Source organism: Apteryx rowi, unplaced genomic scaffold (genome assembly GCF_003343035.1).
Source record: "Apteryx rowi isolate R43461 unplaced genomic scaffold, aptRow1 scaffold_99, whole genome shotgun sequence".
Taxonomy (NCBI): domain Eukaryota; kingdom Metazoa; phylum Chordata; class Aves; order Apterygiformes; family Apterygidae; genus Apteryx; species Apteryx rowi.
In genome coordinates this window covers 24,786-48,076 of record NW_020451304.1, presented here as the reverse complement: position 1 = coordinate 48,076, position 23,291 = coordinate 24,786, and the positions used below count along the sequence as shown (strand labels likewise).

Below are 23,291 nucleotides of genomic sequence, written 5' to 3'. Positions count from 1 at the left end.
GCCCGGGGCGTGAGGGCCAGGCCGCTGCTGCCGGGGCCGAGCCTGCCGCCACGAGCCTTGCCAAACCCCTTAGTATTATTATTATTATTATTATTAATTATTATTATTATCCTCTTTTATTATTTTTCTAATTTTAAAGCACCCTGGCTGCCTTCCCACCTGCGCCGTGCCGCCGCCTCGCATAACGGCGGCTGCCGCTGCAGGGGCGGCCGAGCCCTTTGTTTGGCAGCGGGGTCATGTTTATCTCGCTGGATAACGAGGAGGAGAGAGGGGAAAAGCAAAAAAAAAAACAAAAACAAAACCAAAATCCTCCCCTTCAGGAYTGGCCGAAGATTTCCTAAATTCGGAGGTGTCGCCTGGCCCGGCCCGGCTTGCTTCATCGCCCCGGGTGCTCGCAGCTTCGCGATGGGTTTCTCGAGGCCGTGRGAGTTTATTTTGGTGCCGGTGCCCGAAAGCGCCCCGCTTTCCAGAAAACCGCTCTGCGAATTTGKGGATTTATCCTTTCAGAGCAGGGGGAGAGTGACCGCGGCTTGGAGGGGTGCAGTATAGGGATTTTTTTTTGCTTTAAGAAAAATGAAAACGTTAGAAACTTTAAAGGCCGATGGAGATGCTTCCACCTTACAGATAAATAGCCGAGCTATTTTTAAACAAATGTTTTCCTGCGCTGTTTTTGGTACGAGCGTGTAAGGGTGTGAGAAAGCTGAAGCTAGGAAGTCTTTGAAGGAGATTAAAAGTACCTTAATGATTGAGAGGGGACTAAAAAGCAAACAGCACAGCTACTGAAATGGCATGTGCATGATTATTTACGTTTTAATAATTTTTTTGAGGCTTTAGAGTCAATGGAAATGCAGCGTATCTGGATTTTGATAGCTCTGAACTGTTGAGGAATGGAACAGAGTTCTTGATGGTGTCATGTGATGTAGGAGTAATCACAAGCAGGTAGAGCAGGGATGATCTTACTGCATTTCCTCCACTGCTTTACCAGCTAGCTGTTAGTGGATAAAGTGTATAAAACTGACAATACTTTTCTTTTTATTTRCAGAAAACTGATTGGGAAGTAGCCATAAAGAGTATTAACAAAAAGAACTTGTCAAAGTCACAAATTCTACTTGGGAAAGAAATAAAAATCTTGAAGGTATGTTAATTTGCAGTGGTTTCTAAAGCTGCTTTACTTTAAAAAGAAAAGAGACTTTTGACCTAGTTCATTCTGGGTCATGGGTAATATCACAGTAATTGCTATCCCACCTTTTGCTTCTTCATTCCAGAAGATCTCCAGAACTGAAAAGACCAAGAAAAGAGGCAGATTTTTTTGTTGTTCAGGCAATAGCCTCGGAAGAGGTTAAAGGCATATTTTTTAGTTTTAGTGGAAAACTGTTGTAGAGCCAGTTTCTGTGCTTTACCTACTGCACATGTAGAAAACTTTGTCCTTCAGGATGCTTAGTCTGGCGCCTTTCCCAAGCAGTATGTGTAGCAAAAGTCATAGCAGAGGCCGAAACRTCAATCTTTGATCTTTATCTTCTTTGCCCAAAGGTGGCTTGAAAACTAAAATTGGCGTGCTGAATTTGATTCATAAAGCAGTCTTCCCACTTCTGAGTTGTGTTAATTGACTTAAAAGTATAGTGTGGGTCTAACAAAATAAAACAGAGCATCGTTTAGTTCTTCTGTGCCATTTTCCATGAAATGCCTCTGTGGATGCTCTCTGAACATCACTAAATTTCATCTTATGTAGCTTTGTGGTAATTATTAGTGTTGCTGTCTTTACATGTTTTCAAGCTTCTTGAGACGCATCACTATATTATATTCTAGTGTATATATTATATTCTAGAAATTCTAGTGTTGGTTAAGTTAGTGTGCTGCAAGTACTCAGCAGAGACATTTTTATTTTGAGCAGTTGCAAGTAATCACKTGAACTGACCTGCAAGTTTTATTTGGTGTTATTTGGCATGATTTCCATTTTATGTAAAATGGGAAGATTGACTTGAAAATAATGTGATTGATTTCTCCCCTAAGCAAGAAGTTGTGTGAGACTGCAAAATTAAATTTAGTTAGTTTTCAGTACTCATCAAAGGATCTTGTGCTGTAGTACTTCCTATAACAAGACGTTGAAAAAAAATTCTTGAATCAAACCTTCTTATGATTGCTCTGAAGTTATTGTCTAATTCCCTGTTCCTCCTATTATTGTCTAAATAGCTGAGATTTCCGCCAAATTCCATCAGATGGCAAAAAAAAGGATACTATCTTTCTGTGTAAAATTTGATTCTCTTTCATTATCACCTGGCATATTCAATTTAAACAATCATAATAATGGGCTATTTCCATAATACAGATATTTTGTTTTACAGGAACTTCAGCATGAGAACATTGTAGCTCTCTATGATGTCCAGGTAAATTATATCCTGATGCCTTTCTCAACATTAAAATTTATTTATGAAAATATAATGCATATATATGGCAAGTAGAAATTTTTAAATGGCATTTTGTTGGTGTAACTGATTTGGTATTAAGAAAAAKAAATCCAGTTCCCTAGCAGCAGCCTGGGGATGTTCTCTCATCCTCAGCACATCATGCGCTTGTTTTATATTGGCTCTTCTWAATAAGCAGGTGCACAGTTGCGATAGAAAGCTGTGAGGAGTCCGGTTCGCTTTCTGGCAGCAGGGGCGAATGAAAGCCTGAGAATCTCTGCAGAGGCTGTTTGTGTAGTCTGGTCCTGTCTCTAGAGAAAAAGCATCAGCTGGCTGGGCTGGGTGCTGTATCGCTGTATCCGTGGCAGTAGCTATTCTCCTCCTGAACTAGCGTTGTTTCCTTGGCCCTGTAATTTAATTGGGAAGTGGGTGTTTGTGGATAATGAGTGAATACACCTGAAGGAAAATGTACTGGTAGGAGTTGATCTGAAGCAAGTGACGTTAAGAAGACATCATGACTTTAAATACTCTGTGTAGAAAAGGAGCAGCGCCTTTGAGGTATCTGTAGCAAAGAAATGTATTGCATGGCTCTGTGTCACTGTGAGGAAGAACTGACGGAAGTAGAAGAATGTGATCACCCACATATATACTGCTGTTACTTACCTATGCTAAACAGATAGGATAAAGAGAGAATAAAGGTTGGGCAGATTATTTGGATCTTTTCAAGTAGAAGTAGGTATTAAATTGCTTCAAGTTGTCTTCCTCTTATTACTTATTTACTTATTTATTCCCAGGATTCTGAYTGATGAGGTGAAGGAGTATTTTTCCTTAGTTATCACCTATTTAGGGTAACATATCCTACTTGGTAGGAAGTTGATTTTTTTGTATCCTAAAGCCTGTTAGTGCTGAGTAAAGCTAAATACAAGATGATGTAAGTTATGCAGCCATTCCTTCTGCTTGAATAAGAACTATACATTTATCTCCTGGGCTCAATTCTAATCTTAAATACAGAATCACATTTACAAATAAAATTATTAAGAACAGCCCTTGGGGCGCTGCATAGTTAAAGCAATGTAAAATAGACATTTCAACATTCTTCAGCATTTTCTGTCTTTGCATGCCTGCGTCCTAAAAGATTTTCAGCTTACACATAGATGTTTATCTCTAGATATGGAAATCTGTGTTCACAGGATATACACTGAGTAGACTCAGGTTTTATTGTATATAGCCCTACACGACRTGTAACTTCTATTGACCCTTGATACAATTAATGGTGTTCATGTTGTAATGGGCTGTGCATCAAAACTTCCCATTTGGGTGTGTAGACTCTCTCCCTTCTGTGTCTTGACTTCAGAACTCTGCGTTTTGAATGATATTAGCTGCTGTGAAAGTATAACCTCTTGTACTTCTTGAAGAGATGAAGCTTTCCTGAGAGATGCTACATGGAAATAATGTCTCAGCATCCTAAATTTAGTATATCCAGACATCTTAAGAGAAACTGCAGTTGCTGACTGAGGGTGTTGGTGTGTGAGTAAGCAGCTGACTTTTTGATTTATCATGTACAGTTGTTTATATGTGAAGATTACTTCTTAAGTTTTGCAGCTTAACCTGAAGGTGGTTGACTTGGTATGATGTGTTTTGATAATTTAACATTGTACATCATGCAACTCTAAGCCTTGAAGACGCTCTTGCTCCTTTTGATTTATGCACTGAGCATCCATTATGGAGGAGAGGACAGAGTACTACACTTGTCTGTGATTTCTTTACATAAAGGTTATTTAGAAACATAACTTTTATACATACCTGTTCTGCTACAGGTGAAAGAGTGCTCTTAGAGTCAGTCTCAAGACTTCTTAAGTGATTAGTCCTGTGTTCTCAATTTGAGAAGGGGATGTTCCTGCTTGTCACTGAATGCTGCACTTAAATAAAAAGAACAGTTACAGCAAAGAGAAGGAAAAAATGTGTCTCATACCTTGGATATATTTCAAATACATTCATAGCGAATATAAAGCTTGGCAGTATGATGCTACTTCTGTAGAAGAAATTGCTTTGCAAATACAGTCTAGAGAATGTGACACTTGCACAAATAAGCCTTTCCTTTTCTACATAGGGCTATGTTTGCGAAATACTATACATCATTAACTTGTATGATTACATTAATTTATAGCCCAGCAAGAATGAACACTATGCAAGGCATTCGCATGTCTGGTAGTCTGGTACACCTACTAATTTTCTTTAGGATTTCATGTTCTAGCATGTACTGCCCTTTTTGTTTGTCATAGTATTGCGAACACAGAGATATAGTACAGTAGATAAGACTTTGGGAATTTAGGCAATTTTTAAGCTGCAGAAACTATTTTTTTCCTCTCCATGCTGGAGCCAGTGGAGTCTGTATCACAGTAGGGAGTTCTCAGTGTGACTGGCAGTTTGTTTTATTTTTATAGTTGTGTTGGTCTGAAATTTTTTTTAACCTTAGTTTGAAATAAGAAAATGCTCGTGTTTCAGATATACTGTTTGGCAGACCGTTTAGCTGAATAATCCCCAAACTAATTGTTGTACGAAGTTTTCAGATGGAAAAGTTGGTGTGCAATGTAAGTGGCAAAACCATGTGAAAAAAGTGTAAATGAATTGTAATGAAGAATAGATATTTTTACATCTTTTGTGGTAAGTGAAATTACTTGTACATAATGGCRGTACTTTGAGATTAAAGCTGTATGCCTACACAGCAATTTGGAATTTATCTTTTAAGTTTGAGAATGAAAGGGTAGTTAATGTTTTGCATATTGCAGAAGGCTTCTTTTTGAGTTGTATTCACATAAGGTAGTTTCACATATTTCTTCTCTTTCATCTCTCTGTTCATTTATGGTTGTCTTCTTATTGCATGATCTGTGATCAGTCGCACAAGTCCATGTAATAAAAACATGTATGCCATTAAGACTTTTAATTAGATCTAAGGAGAACCTGTGAGCCATGCTGCTGATAACACATGAACCTTTAAAAACCTTCTACACTGCTGTTGATTCAGCTCCTTATGAACACCATTTTCATATATTACTTTTAGTATGTGTGGCCTCCACTGAGGTAAATTACTAGACATGCCCATTCATCTGGAGACATCCCCAAATGAATTGGTAAGCCGTTAATGTTCTATATGCATTGGTTGGCACTAAAATCTCTTGGACTGATGCCAACACAATAATTGTCCTTGATTTCTGTAAGGTGGTTACATGCAGTGCTAGCAGGTTTGATCTGCAGTTAAGCATTTTACGTGAGCAGTCTATCCTTGCTGTTTGTGCCATCTCGGAAGCCGAGGGATCTGCACAAAACAGGATGTGGAGAGCAGTGGTTCTAAGACTAAAGACTTTTGTGGAGACATTTAAATATGAAGTTTCCATCTGTGAGAAAGAAATGTTTTGCAGTAGCAGGGCTCTGAAAAAAGAATATATGCAATTCACCTCTAAAGGTGAAATCAATTTTTTCACAAAGTGAGGTGTTTAAAAAAATCAGAACGTAATAGGTGGATAGCAAGACATAAACTGTTGAGACATTTCTTTTACTTGTCGTCTTGTGCAAGAGTTTGGTATTCTTTCATTCCAGAATAAACTCCCATAACACTAAAGTGGTGTAAGAATATATATTATATATAGAGAGAGAGCTTTTGTCCTGTGGTAATGCTATGGGATATCATTCATCCTGCAAAGAAGATCAGAGAATCTTGGATCTCATCACATTAATTAGGGAATTGTAATCCACTGTTTCTCAAAAGCAAAGAGAGTCTAAAACAACATTAACTTAACAGCGTAAAGTGCCTTGAGGTCCTTGAACAAAATACTCTACTGAGTATGAAGGTATCAGTAAGTTATTTGGAATGTGCTATATTTAGACCGTGAATTTACAGTTTTGTACAGTTCATGATCCCAAGTGTGTGTTGAATAGAGCTAATCTTTTCACAGTGCCAGACAGTGCTTGTTTTAGCAAATAATTTAATTCAAAACCTCTTTAAAATGTCAGACACCAGAATGAAAGCCTGTAATGTATCTTGGAGAGAGGTGTTTTAGTAGAATGAATTAATGCCTTCGCTGTATGGAGTCTGAAGTTTGCTATTTGAACAGTAGTTTAGAGATAACTAATTTCTRGCTTGTTATTGGAGAAACAATATCTGAACAGAAATTGTTCCTTGTCTAAGCTTGTTGGTGCAGAGCAGATAAAATACTGACAGCTGCTTCTGCTGTTTTACCAATGTGAATCAAGTATTCTTGTTAGGTTTACCCAAAGAGTCCTGCTGGTCTGGTGGAATTGCCTGTGTTTCTTGGGGTGATTGCTTCAAGCGTTCTGGGGTGTGCTCTTGAGCTTGGTGTCTCACTGCTTTGATTGCCTCCATTCTCTCATCGTAGCCTTTTCTGGACCATCATCTTTTAAGTGAGGATGTCTCAATATCTTTATTTTTTCCTCAGCTCTTTGATTAAGGCCTCTGTATTTTCAGTATCCATCYTTCCTGAGTGGGAATAGTTGTATGAAAACATGTTGTCCAGATAATTTTGCTGCTGTTTTTTTCTCTCAGAATGATAAAAATAGTTTTAGACAAAAAAAACCCCCACCCTTTAGGAAATGTAAAGGTTTTGAAATACCACCTGGCAGTCGGTGGTAACCGGAAGGTCACCCACCACAGTATTGGCCTGCGAAGAATGATGCTAGAACAGGAGTTGAAGGCCAGGGAGAGCCAGTTAGTTTGTCCGACCCATAGAAGCAAAGAGCTGAAGTTACCACGTAGTCCTTAACTCACCTGCTGTGCCTGCATGCTATAGTCTGTATTTCAAAACTGTTTCGGAAGGTCTTCAAGCATGTGAGTGCGCTGAATGGTGTTTGTTGTGCTAAGAACAGTTTTGCCTTTCTTTTGGGTTGTGTGTTTGACTATTCAGATTCATACCTGCCATGTATATTAAAGTATGGCGTTTCACATACCAGCAAGTGAGTGATACTGCTGTTGTGGCGTGTTTCCCAAGGCTGATTGCTCTTTTATGTGAATAATTGGCAGCTTACATACTATTTGAATCCTACAGGCAGATGTCAACTGACATTTAGTCTGAGACTTAACATTTAGTCGGAACTAACAGAATGTTCAGTCCTTTCATGTTAGAAGCTGCTGCTGTGGTGCACTCGCAAAGCAAAATGGAAGTGTCATGTAATACAGTCAGAAATAACTTCAAAAAAATGTGTATCAGTACTTTTTCACTAAATCGTTAGAACTTTTGCCAAATAATTTTTATGTTCCAAAAAATGAAGATTATACTTCTGGTCAAGAAATTATAGCAAATAGAGCACAAATTAACATCAGAAAATTAATCAGATAATAGCAGCACACAAGCTGTCAGGCTAACTCATACTCTTGGGACTCGGATCATGAACTGTAGCTAAACAGAATTTACAAACTTGGAGCAAAAGTGTAGTAACTATTTATTTGCCACCGTTTCTGCTTTGGCAGCTCACTAAAAGCTCATTGCAGACTTTAGCTTTTTCTAAAGGAGGACTTCCTAACCAAAAAGAAATCTAGGGTATGTGTCTGCCAATACTCTAGAGTTCTAGCAACAACTGTCAGAAGTAACCATGGATGTTTTGACTTCTTTTTCAATTAATGTCTTTTAAATGGAACTACTCTGCTGAGCCTGTGATTTGGGTTGGAACTTTGCTTCCCCTGAGACAACTGCTGGAAGTCTGGGATTAAAACACAGCAAGTTTTGGCAAATATATTGCCTCTTAATCTCTTTCCAGAAGGTATACCTGTTAACTTTCAGAATTGTAAAATTGTTTCTATTAGCCTTTGCTATCTTTTACTTCATCTTGCAAGGAAAACCTAGATTCAGAATAAGAAGGAACAAAACCAGGTTTTTGTCAAGAAAACTTAGAGCAATAAAGCAAGACTTTCAGGGAAAAGTCACGTTCCATAATTTTTTTTCAACAGAACATACATTTGTTTTGCTRGATTTTTTTTCTTCTCCTAGGCCAGGTAGAAGTGTAGGCCAGAACAACTTCAGCTGCAATAATTTTATGAACTGTATGTAAATGTAAATTTTTGAAAGCTTTTACTGTTTCAAGAAGCAGTTTACAATAGCTTGCTGGATCAGCTTTATTCCTGAATGTTGGATCAGAAGTRTGTTGGTTTACTAATCTTCCTTTTTGAGCACTCTGCTCTGTTTAGCAAGTCAACAAAGATCATTAGTCAAGAGAACGATGATAGGAATAGTTTTCTCAGCAAAATAATTTAAATGGGGAAAAAAGTGTATACTGAATTTGACTTGTTTTCTGAATATATTCTCAAAATGGAGATTGTATTCTCAGTCAGGCTGGCCAAAAACAGTAATGCAAAATGTGAGAAACTGTGAATTGATGAACTATTCCAGATGTTTTGAACTGAAGTTTGCATGGGTGGGGTATTGAAAGATGTTTGGTTATGAGGGAAAATTGGTACGAAATGTGGCTGGACAGCTTGGTATGAGCACTATGCAAAACATTACTTCTGCAATACAAATTAGATATGACTTTTGACCAGATTGGGAAAATCTTTGTGAAACCTCTAATCTGCTCTGCTGATTTAATAAAAAAGGATTCATCTGACCTGCAATAAGGCACTCCTTACTATGACTTTAACCCAGTGATTTGTTTGATTATTATTAGTCAAAAATATTAGTCAAGAAAAAACTGAGTAATGCTATTTGAGGAAAACTGAGTGTAGTCTATAGTCTGTAGTTCCAACAGCAGTTGGAAATGGTATTTAATGTTTGTTGCATTTCATATTCCTAAATCATATTATTGTGAAGAAGCTCCCTTTCTGAACTGTGAATGCAAATTATGAAGGAACCAAGATAACTTGTATAATCTTGTTGTGAGCAAAGTTGCACATTGGGCTAAAAAAAAGCCCCAGTGATCCGTAAAATGCCTAGTGAATTGTGGAGCAGGTCCCAGATATCTGGAGGATAGACTGGAATGGGTAATTTGAATGCAGTGGGTAAGCTTCAGCATATTTGTAGAACTGTTGCAGAAAATACCTGAACACTACAGTCAAAATATTTACTGTAAATTATTGTAAGCATTCTGTATTTTCATTAAAAATATAACTGTTAAAGACTCCATCAGATCAAGCACTTGATTTTAGATGATACAAACTCTCAAAATAACACTGATAATACTGTTTTTAAACACCAAAATTTTATAGGAACTAAATATTCAGGGATTAATTTGGAGAGATTTAGAAGTCCAGATAAAGTTTGGGAGTTTGATAGAATAGTTCAGTTCTTAAGTCTTCTAAACATAACTTTAAAATATGCTGAGTGCATGTTTAATGTAGGGTTTGTAATTTTACTCTATTGTCAGTTTGCCATTATTTCTCAGAAACCAAAGATTAAATTCATGGTGCTACCTATATGCAGTAGTCAGAAGAGCCTGCCTTTACTTTGCAGTCTTTACTTTGACTTCAGCAGCATGCTCACGTGTAGTGAGAATCTGCTTTCCTGCCTGGGGAGGTAAGGGCTAGTATGACAGGACAAATAATAAACTCTGTTTCTGGAGGGAAGGGTTTCATCTGAAATGACTTTGCTTCCAAGGGAATCCAGAAAACAGATTCTCTTAGTTCTGTGATGCTAAATGTCTGTCATGAGCTGAGCATTATGATCATAAACTGCTGTTTTTCTACAGTGTATGTTGCGTAGTTGAGCCACTAATTCTGTGGGACTTTTATTTCTGATTTGTGGGATTACTGTGTTTGGATGGATATTCACCTGCTAAGCTTTCTTCTTGTCACTGGAGAAGAGACAAATTCCATGCTTTTAGCATATCATCGTTGTCCTGTAAGTGAAGTGATCCTCAGCTGGCAGAATTCTCAGCTTGATAAACCACAATCTCGGAGTATGGATTGATGCATTACAGTTTGAAGCACAAGAGAAGCTAGTGATAACTGCTGATAGCTTTCTGTTTTCTCATTTTGTATGAGAAAATTCCTCAACTCCTGTTCCAAAGACTTCAGAGCATTTTACGGTGAATTGCTTCTTATGATTCCAGTTTGAGGGAATGGTGGTTCCTCTCGTCAAGCTTGGAAAAAAGAGTCAGGGAGGCTTATTTGCAGTCACAGAGCAAGTGTGTCAGAGACGAGAGTGGAAGCAGGTGTCCTGGCTTCTTCCCTTTTTCTTCARGTATGAGACTAGCTTTTGTTGGGCAAAATGATGAAAAGTATTTGGAATTAGTTTAGTTAGTGCTGATAGACTATTCAGATGCTGTGATTCTAGATGTGGGTTGCTGCTTGGCGTCCTTAGGTTTCCTGAAAGAAGATGAATTTTTATTTCAGGAGACTTTCTTGCARAGGAGCAACGTAGAAAGAAACAAGCTTTATCATTACATATTTTTAGTAATCTATGGGGGAGGTAGTCACTTGTCTTTCTTTGCTTTAATGTATTGACTTTCTAATAAAATGCACCTAGGTTTTGAGGCATTTTTAAGATTGCAAATTATGGTTCATGTTGGCCGCGGTTGTTCCAGAAACACTGAAAAATTGGGTCTTCCCCAAATGTGATCTACTGCTGCTTTAATATTCTATATTGGTTGGAGTTAGCTCTTCATTCCCAGCAGATTTGACTAATGTTCCTAGAAACTTGCTTTCTTTGAAACTGATTTCAGAATGTAAACAAATCTGTAATACGCTTGATGTTCTGAGCTGGAAGAAACCTCAAGTGCCTTTCTGGAACGCAGATGAGAGTGACTAAAGTAAATGCTTCCAGAAAGTGAAGTGGCCTAGTATAATTAACCTTAAAACATCCGGTTCATCTCAAAACTGTATTTGTTCTTGCAGTTGAATATGTATTAGGTATCATCTTAATAAAGATCTCTTGAAGAGCAATAATGCTTGACAGTACCTTAGAAGTTACTGTTCAAAGCGGTTGTAAACTTTATCTTTTCATTCTTCTAGCGTAACATCATTTGAACTTCAGGAGTTTTTGAGTAAAAGTTTCTCCTTCAGGAAAGAGAATTTTTTCATGAAACCATTTTGCTCTGATGTTTGTTTTATGTCTTTGAGTTTTGCCAGACAGAAMTGGTTTTGCTTAGTGTTGATGTTTATTTAGATTTAAATATATATTCTTGGAAGCTTCAGTGAGTGTCTGTATCTGTGATGTGCTGGTAGCGCTTGGCTCGTATTGGTTATGATGTCCCATGTGCTCTGTGTTGTAGTTGACATTTAGGGAAATTGTTTTCCCTAGTTTGGGCCTGTGGTGAGCACCTACATCAGAGTCCCCCAGTTCATCTTTGCATCCTGCTCTGGGGTTATAGTCAAAGCACAGGGGTTTGTTTGTTTGCTTGTTTTGTTTTGTTTGTTTTTAGTTTCCTAGCTGATACTGACCTGTTTGTGGACCCTTGAAAATGATTCTCTGTTGTGATAGTTCTTGCCAGGGTGGTCAAATTGAACATGTGCTAAGATTTTAAAGGAACACTGCGCAAGATGGCTAAGTTCACAGCTTTTGTTTTGCCATGCAATGTCTCTCTTGACTTTTTTGGCAGTAGTCTGCAGAATATAGTCAGACTGTCTACAGTTCTGCTTCCAAATGTGGTGCATGCCTGACCTTGTCTGGTATGCCCTCTCACTCTCTTAAAGTATCTTTAAAACATATTTTCCCACAAACTCTCAAACAACTCATGCTTAAATTCATTTTAAAGTGAACACTACCTCAGTGTACTGTTTAACTAAAACATCATCCTATTTAGTATATGTTTGCCTGTTTCTTCCTTCTAGTTCTTTGTGTTCTTTGCTTTCATTCTTACTCACCTTAGAGGGGAAAAATGTTTTTACGTTGTCTAAAATCTCTGAGCATCTTCAGCTTTATAGGCACAGCAGAAATGTTTTACGCAGGAGACTTTGTAGAAAACTTAATGTTGATTATTGGTGTGTGTGTATATATAGGCAGGCTTTTTTTTCTTTCCTGACACAAAATAAATGTTTGTAAAAAGATGAATATTCTTGTAACAGTCCAGTTGAAGCACAGAAGTCTTCACTGCATTTTGTGAAGTGTGTAGACAATCTATAGCTAGAAGTTAGCTAATGTGTCTTTCAGTGACTCTTACTCAGTTATAAGRGAGGCAATTCAAGTTGCAAATAGGTCAAAAATGGTCAGTGCATTGGAAAATCTCAATAGGACTGTCATCCTATTGATATGATCAAATCATATCTTTGCTATAAGGTRTTAAGGCTGTGCTAGGGACATGCTTCTGTCAGTGACTCCTTGAGGGAGATAATTTACAAAAATATGCAAGAATCCTGAACCAAGTATCCTGCAAAACAGGGCATTTGGGGATCCAAAGTTTATTTCAGACATGTAACGGACTGCTCTGTGATTTCTGACTGACCTGCAGTTTTTCAGATGGCAGAACCAAAGCTGTTTTGCCAAGAAGCAAGGAACATAATTTTGGAATTCCTCCTGTAGAAAACTGGTTTTCATAGCTGAATTGTCTTGCTTTCAATTTTGAATTGTATCCAGTATATTTGTGACTAAATATTACTATCCCATCACTGACTCATTTCAGTGATCTGTGATAACAAGGTACGCTGATTAGTAGGGGCTCTTAATATAGAGGTTATATTAGTGGAGAGATCAGTCTGAGGCAATTGAAAGCTAAGGGAGCAAAATACACCAGAAGCTGATACTATTTACTGTATGATGCTTTTTGAAAGGACAGCTTCAGTCTTCAGGATTTTGTCTGGTGATTGTTTTATGCATATTAATGCCTCTTTAAAATGTGAAATCTTTCATTATAGGGAACTTAGTATTTGCTACCATCAGAACAGTGCCTTTAACGTAAGGTCTGTTGATCGATTGAAGATCGCGTATTACACTTGGTTAATGCGAGTATTCTAGGCTCTGTCTTGTCACGTTCATAAATGGAACTTGTTTTCCTTCTCTTTTAGGAAATGCCTAATTCTGTCTTTTTGGTAATGGAGGTATGTGTCAATGTATATTTCTTTCTGGCTGATTTTAAAGGTGATTTTTGGACAAAACTCTTAAGAAAAGATTAACTTAATGGACACAGCTACAAAATAACCTTGACTTGCTAAAATTCTGAAAACTAGATCATTGATTTCATGTGCAGTACTAAATTTATCAGTTTTTTTGTTTCATAAATTATTCAGTGTTGTTTTTTGAAACTGAAAGTATTAATGAAATGTTACACCTTGAATTAATAATTATAAATAATTGACAAAACAGTATKAAGACAAACAACTGGAAAGGATCTTCTAATTTTAATAAAAAGATTACAAAGTAAAAATTCTCATGTGTATTTCAGTGCTCGTGTTTTGAGTAAAAACTCTTTTTCTTAACAGTACTGCAATGGTGGGGATTTGGCAGATTACTTACAAGGTAATTGATTGCTATATTTCCCTGTTAGGAAGCTATTGCATTACATGTTTATATTCTGTATTTGTGTAATCCATCAGTATTTCTCTGAGACTTTGCTTGTGGTTTAAATACTTTATTTTCCTATTTGTGGAATGGCTGAATTCCATAATGCTTGTTCACCCGGTGTGATCTTAGAGTGCCCTTGTTATAAGATTCATTGAATTCATTAATCGTTCCTATAAAGCAGCTAATGTAGAACTGATTTTGAACAAATGCTAGGGATGCTGCATTCAGATATAGTAAGGCTGTTTCCYGTTACACAGAGGTGCATGGATATGGAGCGGAACTGGAGCTGTCCTTCCTCCTTGTTCTTCCTTCCCAAAGGCATAATTTGGAAGAAAGTACACTCTTGTATGTCAAAACTTTCTGGGCGCATTTCAGTTAATTTTCAGGATACTTGATCGTGTTTTGTGATGCCTGTTTGGTCTTAGCACTAGTAAAGCTAGATAGACAAGTGCTTCAAAATGGCAAAGCTCCAATTGTAAATGTTAAGCCAGAATTACACATTGCAAGTTTTGGGTTGCAACATGTCCCTTGCTTTGAGCATGCATCAATTTTTTGTTGGTTGCTCCACTTTCTTTTATTTGGAAAAAAGAGGAAAAAAAAAAAAGCCTTTTGCTTTTGGAGAGCTGGACTGCTGTCACCTGTCTCTGTTGTACAACCTTTCCAATGGTTTTCTTGAAACTAATGGAGAAAAATCTTAATGTCTGTACAGGGACAGACCAAGGGTCTGTTTAGTGTTGTATACTGTCTCCAGTCAAGGTCATCRGTGGAGCGCTGTTTGTTGTGTTTTGTATACGACTCCAGGAACTTGAAAACTAAATTTTGATGATGCAGGGAGAAACAAGGTTTTGCATTTGTTTAAAAATAATTCCAAGTTATTTTAAATATCACTGTAATTAAAAATAAAACCCACAAACTAAGAATAAAAGTGAATAAAATAATGCATAGACAGAAAATGCTTTTTGTCACTCCTTCCAAAACACTTGAATATAATGTTCCCTTATTTGTATATATGAAAAAAGTTATCTAGCCAGAAGTAGCATGGTGAACAACTTGCTGAGTTCCTATTTTTAAAGTCATATTTTTGGGTGTTGCTCCCTGTCTCCTGATTGTACCCACTTTCTTTTCCAAGATGTGACCTTAAAAATGCATTGAATTACTTATATAATGAGGCTTTGTACAAAAAGAGGAGGTTTGGGCTCAATAGAGATTTCGCCCTTCAGCATGGCTCTGCCCAAAGTGAAGGCAGAAGTTACAGAATCATGACAAGTTGATTCTTCTTAARAACAAAATTTTGAGCAGATATTTTAATCTTCATATTTTTCTGGTGAACATCTTTATTGTTCTTCTTGCCTTTACGTCTACAGTATGTTGAATGAATCTCTTTGTGAACAGCTATTGTTATGGTAACTGTATATTAAAAGCTTAATTCACCTCCCATTAAAATCCTTGGAAAGACTCTTATGGTGTAATCCAGCTCCTGTGTTCAGTACTTTTTCAGACTGCAGTATGAGCTAATATATTCTGAAGAGACTTGCAAAAATACATTTTATTTTTTCCCTTCAGAATGTATTTTATCATGGATGAATTCTGTGATCGGAGTGGTTATCAGCATTCACATAACTTGTTTAAAGAAAAAACAGATTTAAAGTTTCAGGTTGTAACATGATCGTGCATACTGTTAATGCTATAAATTGTGGAGTTTTATTTTCATGGCTTCTGTGGTTCTTTGCCTTTTTAGAGGGTTTAGAATTACATGGTAATTGAAGTTTTACAATTATTATGCTACTGTATTGAATAAACTACTGTAAAACAGATAATTTAGAGTGCTGAAGCTAGGGTAACACTATGGAGATGAATATATAATTAGAGAGTATACATTTATAGAAAAATACAGGAAACCGGATCGTTTTGAATAGATTTCACTGATTTGATTGTCTTCATTGTTTTCACTGTTGATTACTGTGAAATTTATTGCTTTTTGCCCAAAGGTGACATTTATTTTCTCATCTCTGCTACCGTATATATTATTTTCAGCTAAAGGAACTCTTAGTGAAGATACCATCCGAGTGTTCCTCCAGCAGATTGCAGCAGCTATGCGTATTCTGCACAGTAAAGGAATCATTCATAGAGATCTTAAACCACAGAACATTTTGTTGTCTTACGCAAGTCGTAGGAAGTYGAGTGTCAGTGGCATACGCATCAAAATAGGTAAATATGCTTTTCTCTCATCTAAAGGTAAATCATCACTATTGGTTGTTTCCTCTACTCAAAAGTAGTTAAAGCACAGAGGATGCACTGGCTATGGAGTTGATGCTGTGTATTAAACTGATGCAAATCAGACAGTCCAGAAGAATGAGCTTTATGCTGCAATGCAGATTTTCAGTATAAAAAAACTTGAGTCATAAAGACCTTTTTGATTAAATCTGCAGGAAGAAAAACCCTATCAAGCTGATGTTTCTAATATTAAACTATTTTAATTAGATGTAAATCTGTAATTTTTGAAACTTTGATTGGCCTTTAGCCCATTTCAAAAAAGTATGCATGTGGGATGTCAGTCAGTTCCAGATGGGCTTTTTTTGTGGTAGACCCGCCTATGGGTTTTTTGAAAGGTTTAGAAATGTAGGCTATGGCCTATTTTTGGCAGAAGGAGATTTGGCATTGTAACTGGGGAGAGATATCAGCTGTTCAGGATACTACCAAACTTCTCTTCTTAGAAGACTTCAGGCATTTTGATCTCTCGTTGTTCTGTCTGTTGAGTGTCCATTGAAAAAGACCTTGCTTTTAACAGGTTCTTTGTATGCTTTTGCTTATGCAAGATTTGAGGTCTATTCCAACAAAATCACTCCATCTTCTGAACAGCACAGAGGCAAAACTTCCTCTCTTGCTTTCCTTACTTGATAATTTCAGATCCTGTTGCCTGTGTGAAAATTCAGGCATCTGAAAACTTCATTTCTTAAACTTTTACCTGATGTGATTTAACTGAAGCAGATTGTATATTCATCACTCTTAATGAACCATTTATATTTAGCCACTGACTTTAATCCTTTCCTGCTGACGCCAGGCAGCATACTCTGCAGCTGGAGAATTGGCTGAGCGGCAGTTTGTACAAATGATGCCACTGCTGTTTCTTGGCTTGCTATTTGGAAGATGATGCATTCTTCTTTCAGTGTATAACACAGATTTTGCTATTCCATGAAGTTAGCTATATATTTTACCTGCTTTTTTTTTCTCTCTGACTGGTAATTATATTAGATTTCAATAAAAGATCATTTCTAGACCATAAAAAGTAGAAAATTATCTTTCTTTTCATTGACAAATGTGTTTCTTTATATAGCTGACTTTGGTTTTGCTCGTTATCTGCATAGCAACATGATGGCCGCAACTCTGTGCGGTTCCCCTATGTATATGGTAAGTAACAATATTTTTCAGATTATGTTGCTTATCTCAAGCATTCTGTTACCAAATGAAATAATTTACTGTTTGCAGACGGGCAAATGCCTGTTGTTGCTTCAGGAGTATTAGGAGTGGCATGCAGTTCACCTTTCCATAGTTTCACTAACATCTGTTGTCTTGTGATTTGGAGATCACAATTGTTAAAATGAAAAGGAATGAGAGRCAAATTGAATGTTCCTTAGCACTGCAGGAAAGAAAAATCTTGGYAAATTAAAAGGTGGTACATCTTGGCATCAATTTTTTGGCTCATAAAGTAGTTAATTCCCCTATGCAAGCCTTTTTTTTTTTCCTGAAATAGACATTGTCCCTTTTCCAGTTTCTGGAGAAGTGGAAGATGATGGAATACAAGCTAGAAGATCTTTACACTAATACTAGAAAACGACTTGATGTTTTCATTCCAGTTATTTAATGTATTCTCTCATACATGGATGTCTTTTTGTTCATTTTTTTTTTTAAACAATTTGGAGTTRATCACTTCTAATTTTTTGAGCTATTTGTGGCACTGCCACTAACCTGCTGTATGGTCATAGGAAAATCATTTCACTTTCCCTTGTCTTGATGTTCTTATCTGTAAAATGGTGATGATGGTATTGCTTGTGAAGTGCTTGGTTATTTGCCCACAAATTGGACTGCRTAAATGAAATAACACCTATTATTTCCATACATGCAGATTGTTAGCCTGTTTCTTTAGAACATCGACATTTCTAACCTATGTTTTTAAAACATAGCTTTCATTTTAGATAATATACAATTGTTACCTTTCAATTTGCATAATGATGCAGACTAAAATGTTACTTTTGCCTTAAAATATTTACTCTTTTCAGTAAATTGGTCTCTTAATACTGCTCTGAGATTGATGTGGCAGACGAACTGCGTAATTTGTGCTTCTATGGCTTTGTTTTTTGTTTTGCCTTCCAAGATTCTCCTGTACTTTTCAGGCCCCTGAAGTGATTATGTCTCAACACTATGATGCTAAAGCAGACCTGTGGAGCATAGGAACTGTGATTTATCAATGTCTTGTTGGAAAACCACCTTTTCAGGTAACACTTTTCTGCCTTTCCTCTTTCCATTGCTGTTTATATTGTCATGGGAATTCCTGGAGCGTTTCCTTCTAGTGATGAAAGCAGAAGTAAGGAGTGATGCCCTGAGTGTAGTGTGAGTGCTTCAAAGGCCAAGTAGCTTGAGGATACCAAAGGAGAAGTTGCTCAGAATTAAGTCTTTGTAGATCAGTGTGTTCAGTCCTGGACAAAAGTATAAGGATACTCAGAACTGAAGTCACTGCTGTGCTTRGATTTTCTCCTTAATGCCCATATGCAAAACCCTCCTTTTTGTGTGTGTGTGTGTSTGTGTGTAGATAAGAAAGCTATTTTCTCCCTTAAACTGAGCTTTAATTAATGTACATTTTTATTTGACAGGCCAATAGTCCTCAAGACTTGAGAATGTTTTATGAAAAGAACAGGAATTTGATTCCTAGGTACGTCACCATCGCCTTTTCTTCACTCATATTTGTTGACTGAACACTTTTTCATTTTGGGAATGCCTGGGATTGATAAAAACACTTGATGTTGCTTACTTGACAGGGAAGATTATAATATCTCAGGCTCATGTTGCATTTTGCCTTTGTTGTACCTTGCTGAGCTGAAAGTGTCTTGTCTTAGGGCTATTGAGCGTGTGTAGTGAAGACTTAGGGACATGGCAGAATGTTGACTTCCTGGGTAGTTAATAGAAATGTAATGTATGTTTTGCTTCCTTTTGTGTGCAGCATTCCTAGGGAAACATCAGCTTATCTGGCTGACCTGCTGTTGGGTTTGCTTCAGAGGAACCAAAAAGATAGGATGGACTTTGGTATGTAACTCTTCCTTTTGCTCTCTTGACTCTCATTGTTGTTTGTGTAGCCAGAATAACTGTCTTGACTTTTTGTCTCCAGCCAGTTACACCAAGTGAAACCTTTTTTTTTCCTTCTCTGTTGTCATAAAGGAGATGGAGTAGCCAAAAAAAAACCTRTTGGGTAACTGCTGTCAGTCAGTAGTAAGTGGTATATGTAAAGTATGACTTTGTGGTTGAGTTGTGAAATGTAGATGGGTTTAATTCTTCCAAGTACGGTCTCCCCCCCCGCCAGTGTTAGTTCACAAAAGTGGTGGTAACTGAATGTTATGGAGAGTGGATAGTTTGTTTTTAAATTTTCTGCTTCCTGCAGTGTTCCATTCAAGCCCAAAAGCAGTTGATGTGGAGCACCTACTCCTTGATACAAGATCATAAAGTGCAAATGCCCCACATGCAATTCTTTGCTTCCAAGAAACAACGTTTTTGTAATCATTGTATGCCTGTAAGTCTTTAGAAAGTTAGTGATTAGAAAAACATAAGRAACAGTATTGACATTACTGGATCGTACACTATTTATAGTTTTTCTCTTCTGATACCTGTGTCTGTAACCGTTGGGGAAGTCTTCAACTAAACCCTTGTTCTGCAAGCTGAGGTTTTACCTCTGACCAGCAAATATATGGTAGCAATTTGCACAAAGACTAAGGAAAACGGCTTTTCCAGTCTGGTTATTTTCCAGGGGATGCAACTGTCTTCCTTATAATATACCTTAAATTTCACATCACAGTCATTTTTATGTTACGTTAGTTCCTCTTTTGGCTTCAAACTGYCTGAAAACATTTCTGATCTCCATGTCATTTTGGTTGCAGAAATGTAATAAAAAATAATGGAAGAACCCCACTTCAGGAAGCTGCTTTAAATTGTTTACTCCTTGTTACTTTCTCTTGAAGACTGCAAATACCTTAAGTGTTTTAATGGTGGCACAGGTTGTGTCTGATTTGACCTGGAAGCTATATGTATATGTACAGGAGAGCAATGAGAGATGTGATGTAACAAAATTGTTCATATTTGCTAAAGTGAATTCCTACTATTATGCTTAAAAATTGCTAGCTTTAGAGACTTCTGTGTTTTAGTGAGATATTTCCACTACTTTTTTTTTTTTTTTAAGCCAAAAAGCAGTAGAAACAACAGTTGTATCTTGATAATTGTGAGAGTTCTAAAATTTTAAAAAGGACAGAAAGCATCTGATTTTGATATGCTGTGGAAAATGTTTTTTGCTTTCAGGAAGAAGTATGGCATCTGCAAAGCAGAATTCTTCATTGATCGCTTTGCATGAATACTTCCTCCCCAGTCTGAAAAGAGATCTCCGGAGGGAAAGAACCCTGTCTCTGGGTCACTTTAATTCTACCTAATTTGCTGATTCTGTGATGTGGACATTTGGCTACCTCACTTAAAAGTGGAAATGAGGCAGACATTTCACACAGGCCAGTGGAAACTGGCCAAACTGCTAGCTTGTTTTTTTAGTCATTCCTGGCACAGGTGTATGTTGATACAGAAAACTAGCAGTGAGGGATTCTGTAGGGTCGGTTAGATGAGATGACATGTGTTTTCCCCATCTTTATTAGACTTTGGAAGCAACACATGGAAGAGCAGAGCATCTCTCCTTAGGATCTGACCTGGGAGATTAACATATTTCTCAAGAAAACCATGACCAGTTTAACTTTGTAGGCCACAGATCTTGAGATACTTCTCAGTCAACCTCTAAAACAGCAGTAAGATTTAAATCAGAGTCTTTGGAGAACACACATGCCTTAGGAGCCTCAGGCAATCACAAATGTGAAGTGTGCACTTGGGGGATACTCTCGTTTCCACTGTATAACTCCAGAGGAAGCTTGGCCTGCAACTTGGTCAGCATCTTTATTGTGCCTTGACTGAAGTTAGCATACTATTAGATTCCTGCAATGCCTGCTTAGGTCTGCATTTTGATTAGCTGGGAAGCTAAGCCTAGTGCATGCTAGGTTGACAGTCTCTTAACAAAAGTGAGGTTGTTTGGCTCCAGTTTACTGCTGTGTTTGGCTTTTCCTCTTTAGCTGGAGATCTTTGGTTGCAGAACATTGTGTTCTATCCTCTTAAGATTTCAAGGCCATCAGATCAGTACCATTGACTCATTCAGAATGGCTAGAACTGTTCCCTCTTCAAAATTAGTCAAGAGTAGAGTTTAGGTTTGTGTGCGCTTTGTACTGGCTGGATTGTCTGTTACTCACTTCAGTCCTGAAAAGAGTTTTTGTTGCTGTTGTTTTTGCTAGCTATTCCTGCTAATGAAGTAATTTTTTTAACGTGAACCAAGGCAGCATTTTTAGAAGAAGAAAACTGAAAAGTTAAATCTTGATCAGTTCTTCATACTTGCATCTGTATGTCATGTTATTCATGATGGTGGTTTAAATTACTGCACTGTTGGTTATTGTGGTTTTATCATAGCTCCCAGGAAATTTTCATCTTGAACTTTTTAGCTAATTAAAGTTAACTTAGCTAAAGTTAACTATTTTTATCAATAACAATGCATTTTATACTGAGGTGTGTTTTAGCAACAAAATAGGTGATCCATCATGTTAATCTATGGAATGGGGTGAAAGAGCTTAAACCGTGGAGTTTCTTCAGGCTGTTTTTGTAGATAAGGCCTAGCTTTTCCTTGCCACGAGCTATTAGCCCTTGTGATGCTGAGATCCTAGGGTGAGTCGCAACAAGAATTGAGACGTGCTCAGTTTGGTTTCTGCTTATGAAATTGGAGCATCGCTATTTAGTTATACATGCAAGCTGGGGTTTGATGCAGTACTGAAATATGCAAATGGACTCATTTATTGCATGTGGTTCCTGTGTGTTTGTGATAAGAAAACTAACTTTTCATATTTGTTAGGTTGTGGAGAGAAGAATATTCGAAGGGTTTTTGGTTCTTCACTGGATGCTTAAGACCTCCCTGATTACTTTTTTTTTTCCATTTTAATTTCTGCTATGTTTTGCTCTCAAGAAATATCAAACAATTTTTAGGGAGATAATTTGAAATTTAAAACATCAATAGCAGCATAATTTAAGATATTGCTCTTCTGAGAACCAGGCATGTATTTCTGTGTGTGGACATGACTGAAATAAATTGGTTTAGTTGCCCTCCTTAGAAACTTCAGCAGAAATCATATCCAGAAGAAACTCAAGATATTCGGGTAAAATTTCCCATATGACAGTGACGGTATTCAGATGTTGATTTGTAAACTAGTGTGTGTAGAAGAGTTGATATGTCACAAACACAGACTTTGAGTAACCACTTCCACCTTGCTCTCTGCGTGTGCTGATCCCTACAGTTTCTTCAAACAGGGGAAACTCATTGCATCCTGTACAGTAGTGGAGGACTGTATTTGTGCTTAGAAAGAAAAATACAGAGCAGACTGGTAGTGATGAAAGTCATGTTTCCCTTGGCCGAGCCACTGAAGGGCCTCAAAGGGGCTGCTCTGGAATGTGCTTAGCAAAGGGAGTGAAAGGGAGAGTGTATAACCAAGCACAGTTGCTTGTTGTTAAAGTAAAAATAGCATTGGAAATCTTGCTGATCTCACAGCAATATAAAGTAGAACAGCAGGTGTTGTACGAAAGCTCGAACACCTGATCCTCGTATTAAAGTTAATCATTATATTGTTCCTATGTTACAGCTAGCCTCCCTTCCTTATCAGGTCATTGAAGAAAGTGTTGTTGAAGGAAGAGAGACTGCAGGCCTCAGTGTTTCATTTTTTTTCTTGTTATTTGCTTAGGTCCAATGAACAGCATTGTTTTTCCTCAACTGCTAGAACATTATAGTTCACAAAGATCTGCAGCTAGTTTCCGCCATCCCTCAGTTTTCCCTAGTTAGAGGAAGGTCTCTTCTTGCAGAATGAAACCAGCCATGCAAACTGTTAGCCAACTGGATGCGCTAAGTCAGTTAAGTGCATCGCAGTGTATCCAGTTACAAACAAAAGCAAATGCTTCTGTTGTTGAAACAGTAACAAGTTAACTGACCAAATTGTTAAAGAAAATTGTATGTAATTCTGCTCTAAATTGTGAAGCAACTGCCCAGGCAGTGTGTTTTGCTGTTGGGAAGAGGGAAGGAGAATTGCTGCTGCTCTGTTTTGATCTTTGGCCACCTAAGGAGCAGCAT

The 23,291-nt window shown here is 37.3% G+C and overlaps 1 protein-coding gene across 1 annotated transcript in view; it reads left to right on the top strand.

Annotated features, from left to right (window-relative positions):
• The window catches only part of ULK2 (unc-51 like autophagy activating kinase 2), a 44,738-nt gene that overhangs the window by 1,359 nt on the left and 20,088 nt on the right, over positions 1-23,291 (top strand). The window contains exons 2-10 of the mRNA XM_026055213.1: positions 1,043-1,135; positions 2,343-2,384; positions 13,345-13,377; positions 13,759-13,795; positions 15,875-16,048; positions 17,175-17,248; positions 18,232-18,333; positions 18,709-18,767; positions 19,056-19,138. Of these exons, the coding sequence (XP_025910998.1) occupies positions 1,043-1,135; positions 2,343-2,384; positions 13,345-13,377; positions 13,759-13,795; positions 15,875-16,048; positions 17,175-17,248; positions 18,232-18,333; positions 18,709-18,767; positions 19,056-19,138 (697 nt within the window). The remainder of the gene's footprint in view (positions 1-1,042; positions 1,136-2,342; positions 2,385-13,344; positions 13,378-13,758; positions 13,796-15,874; positions 16,049-17,174; positions 17,249-18,231; positions 18,334-18,708; positions 18,768-19,055; positions 19,139-23,291) is intronic.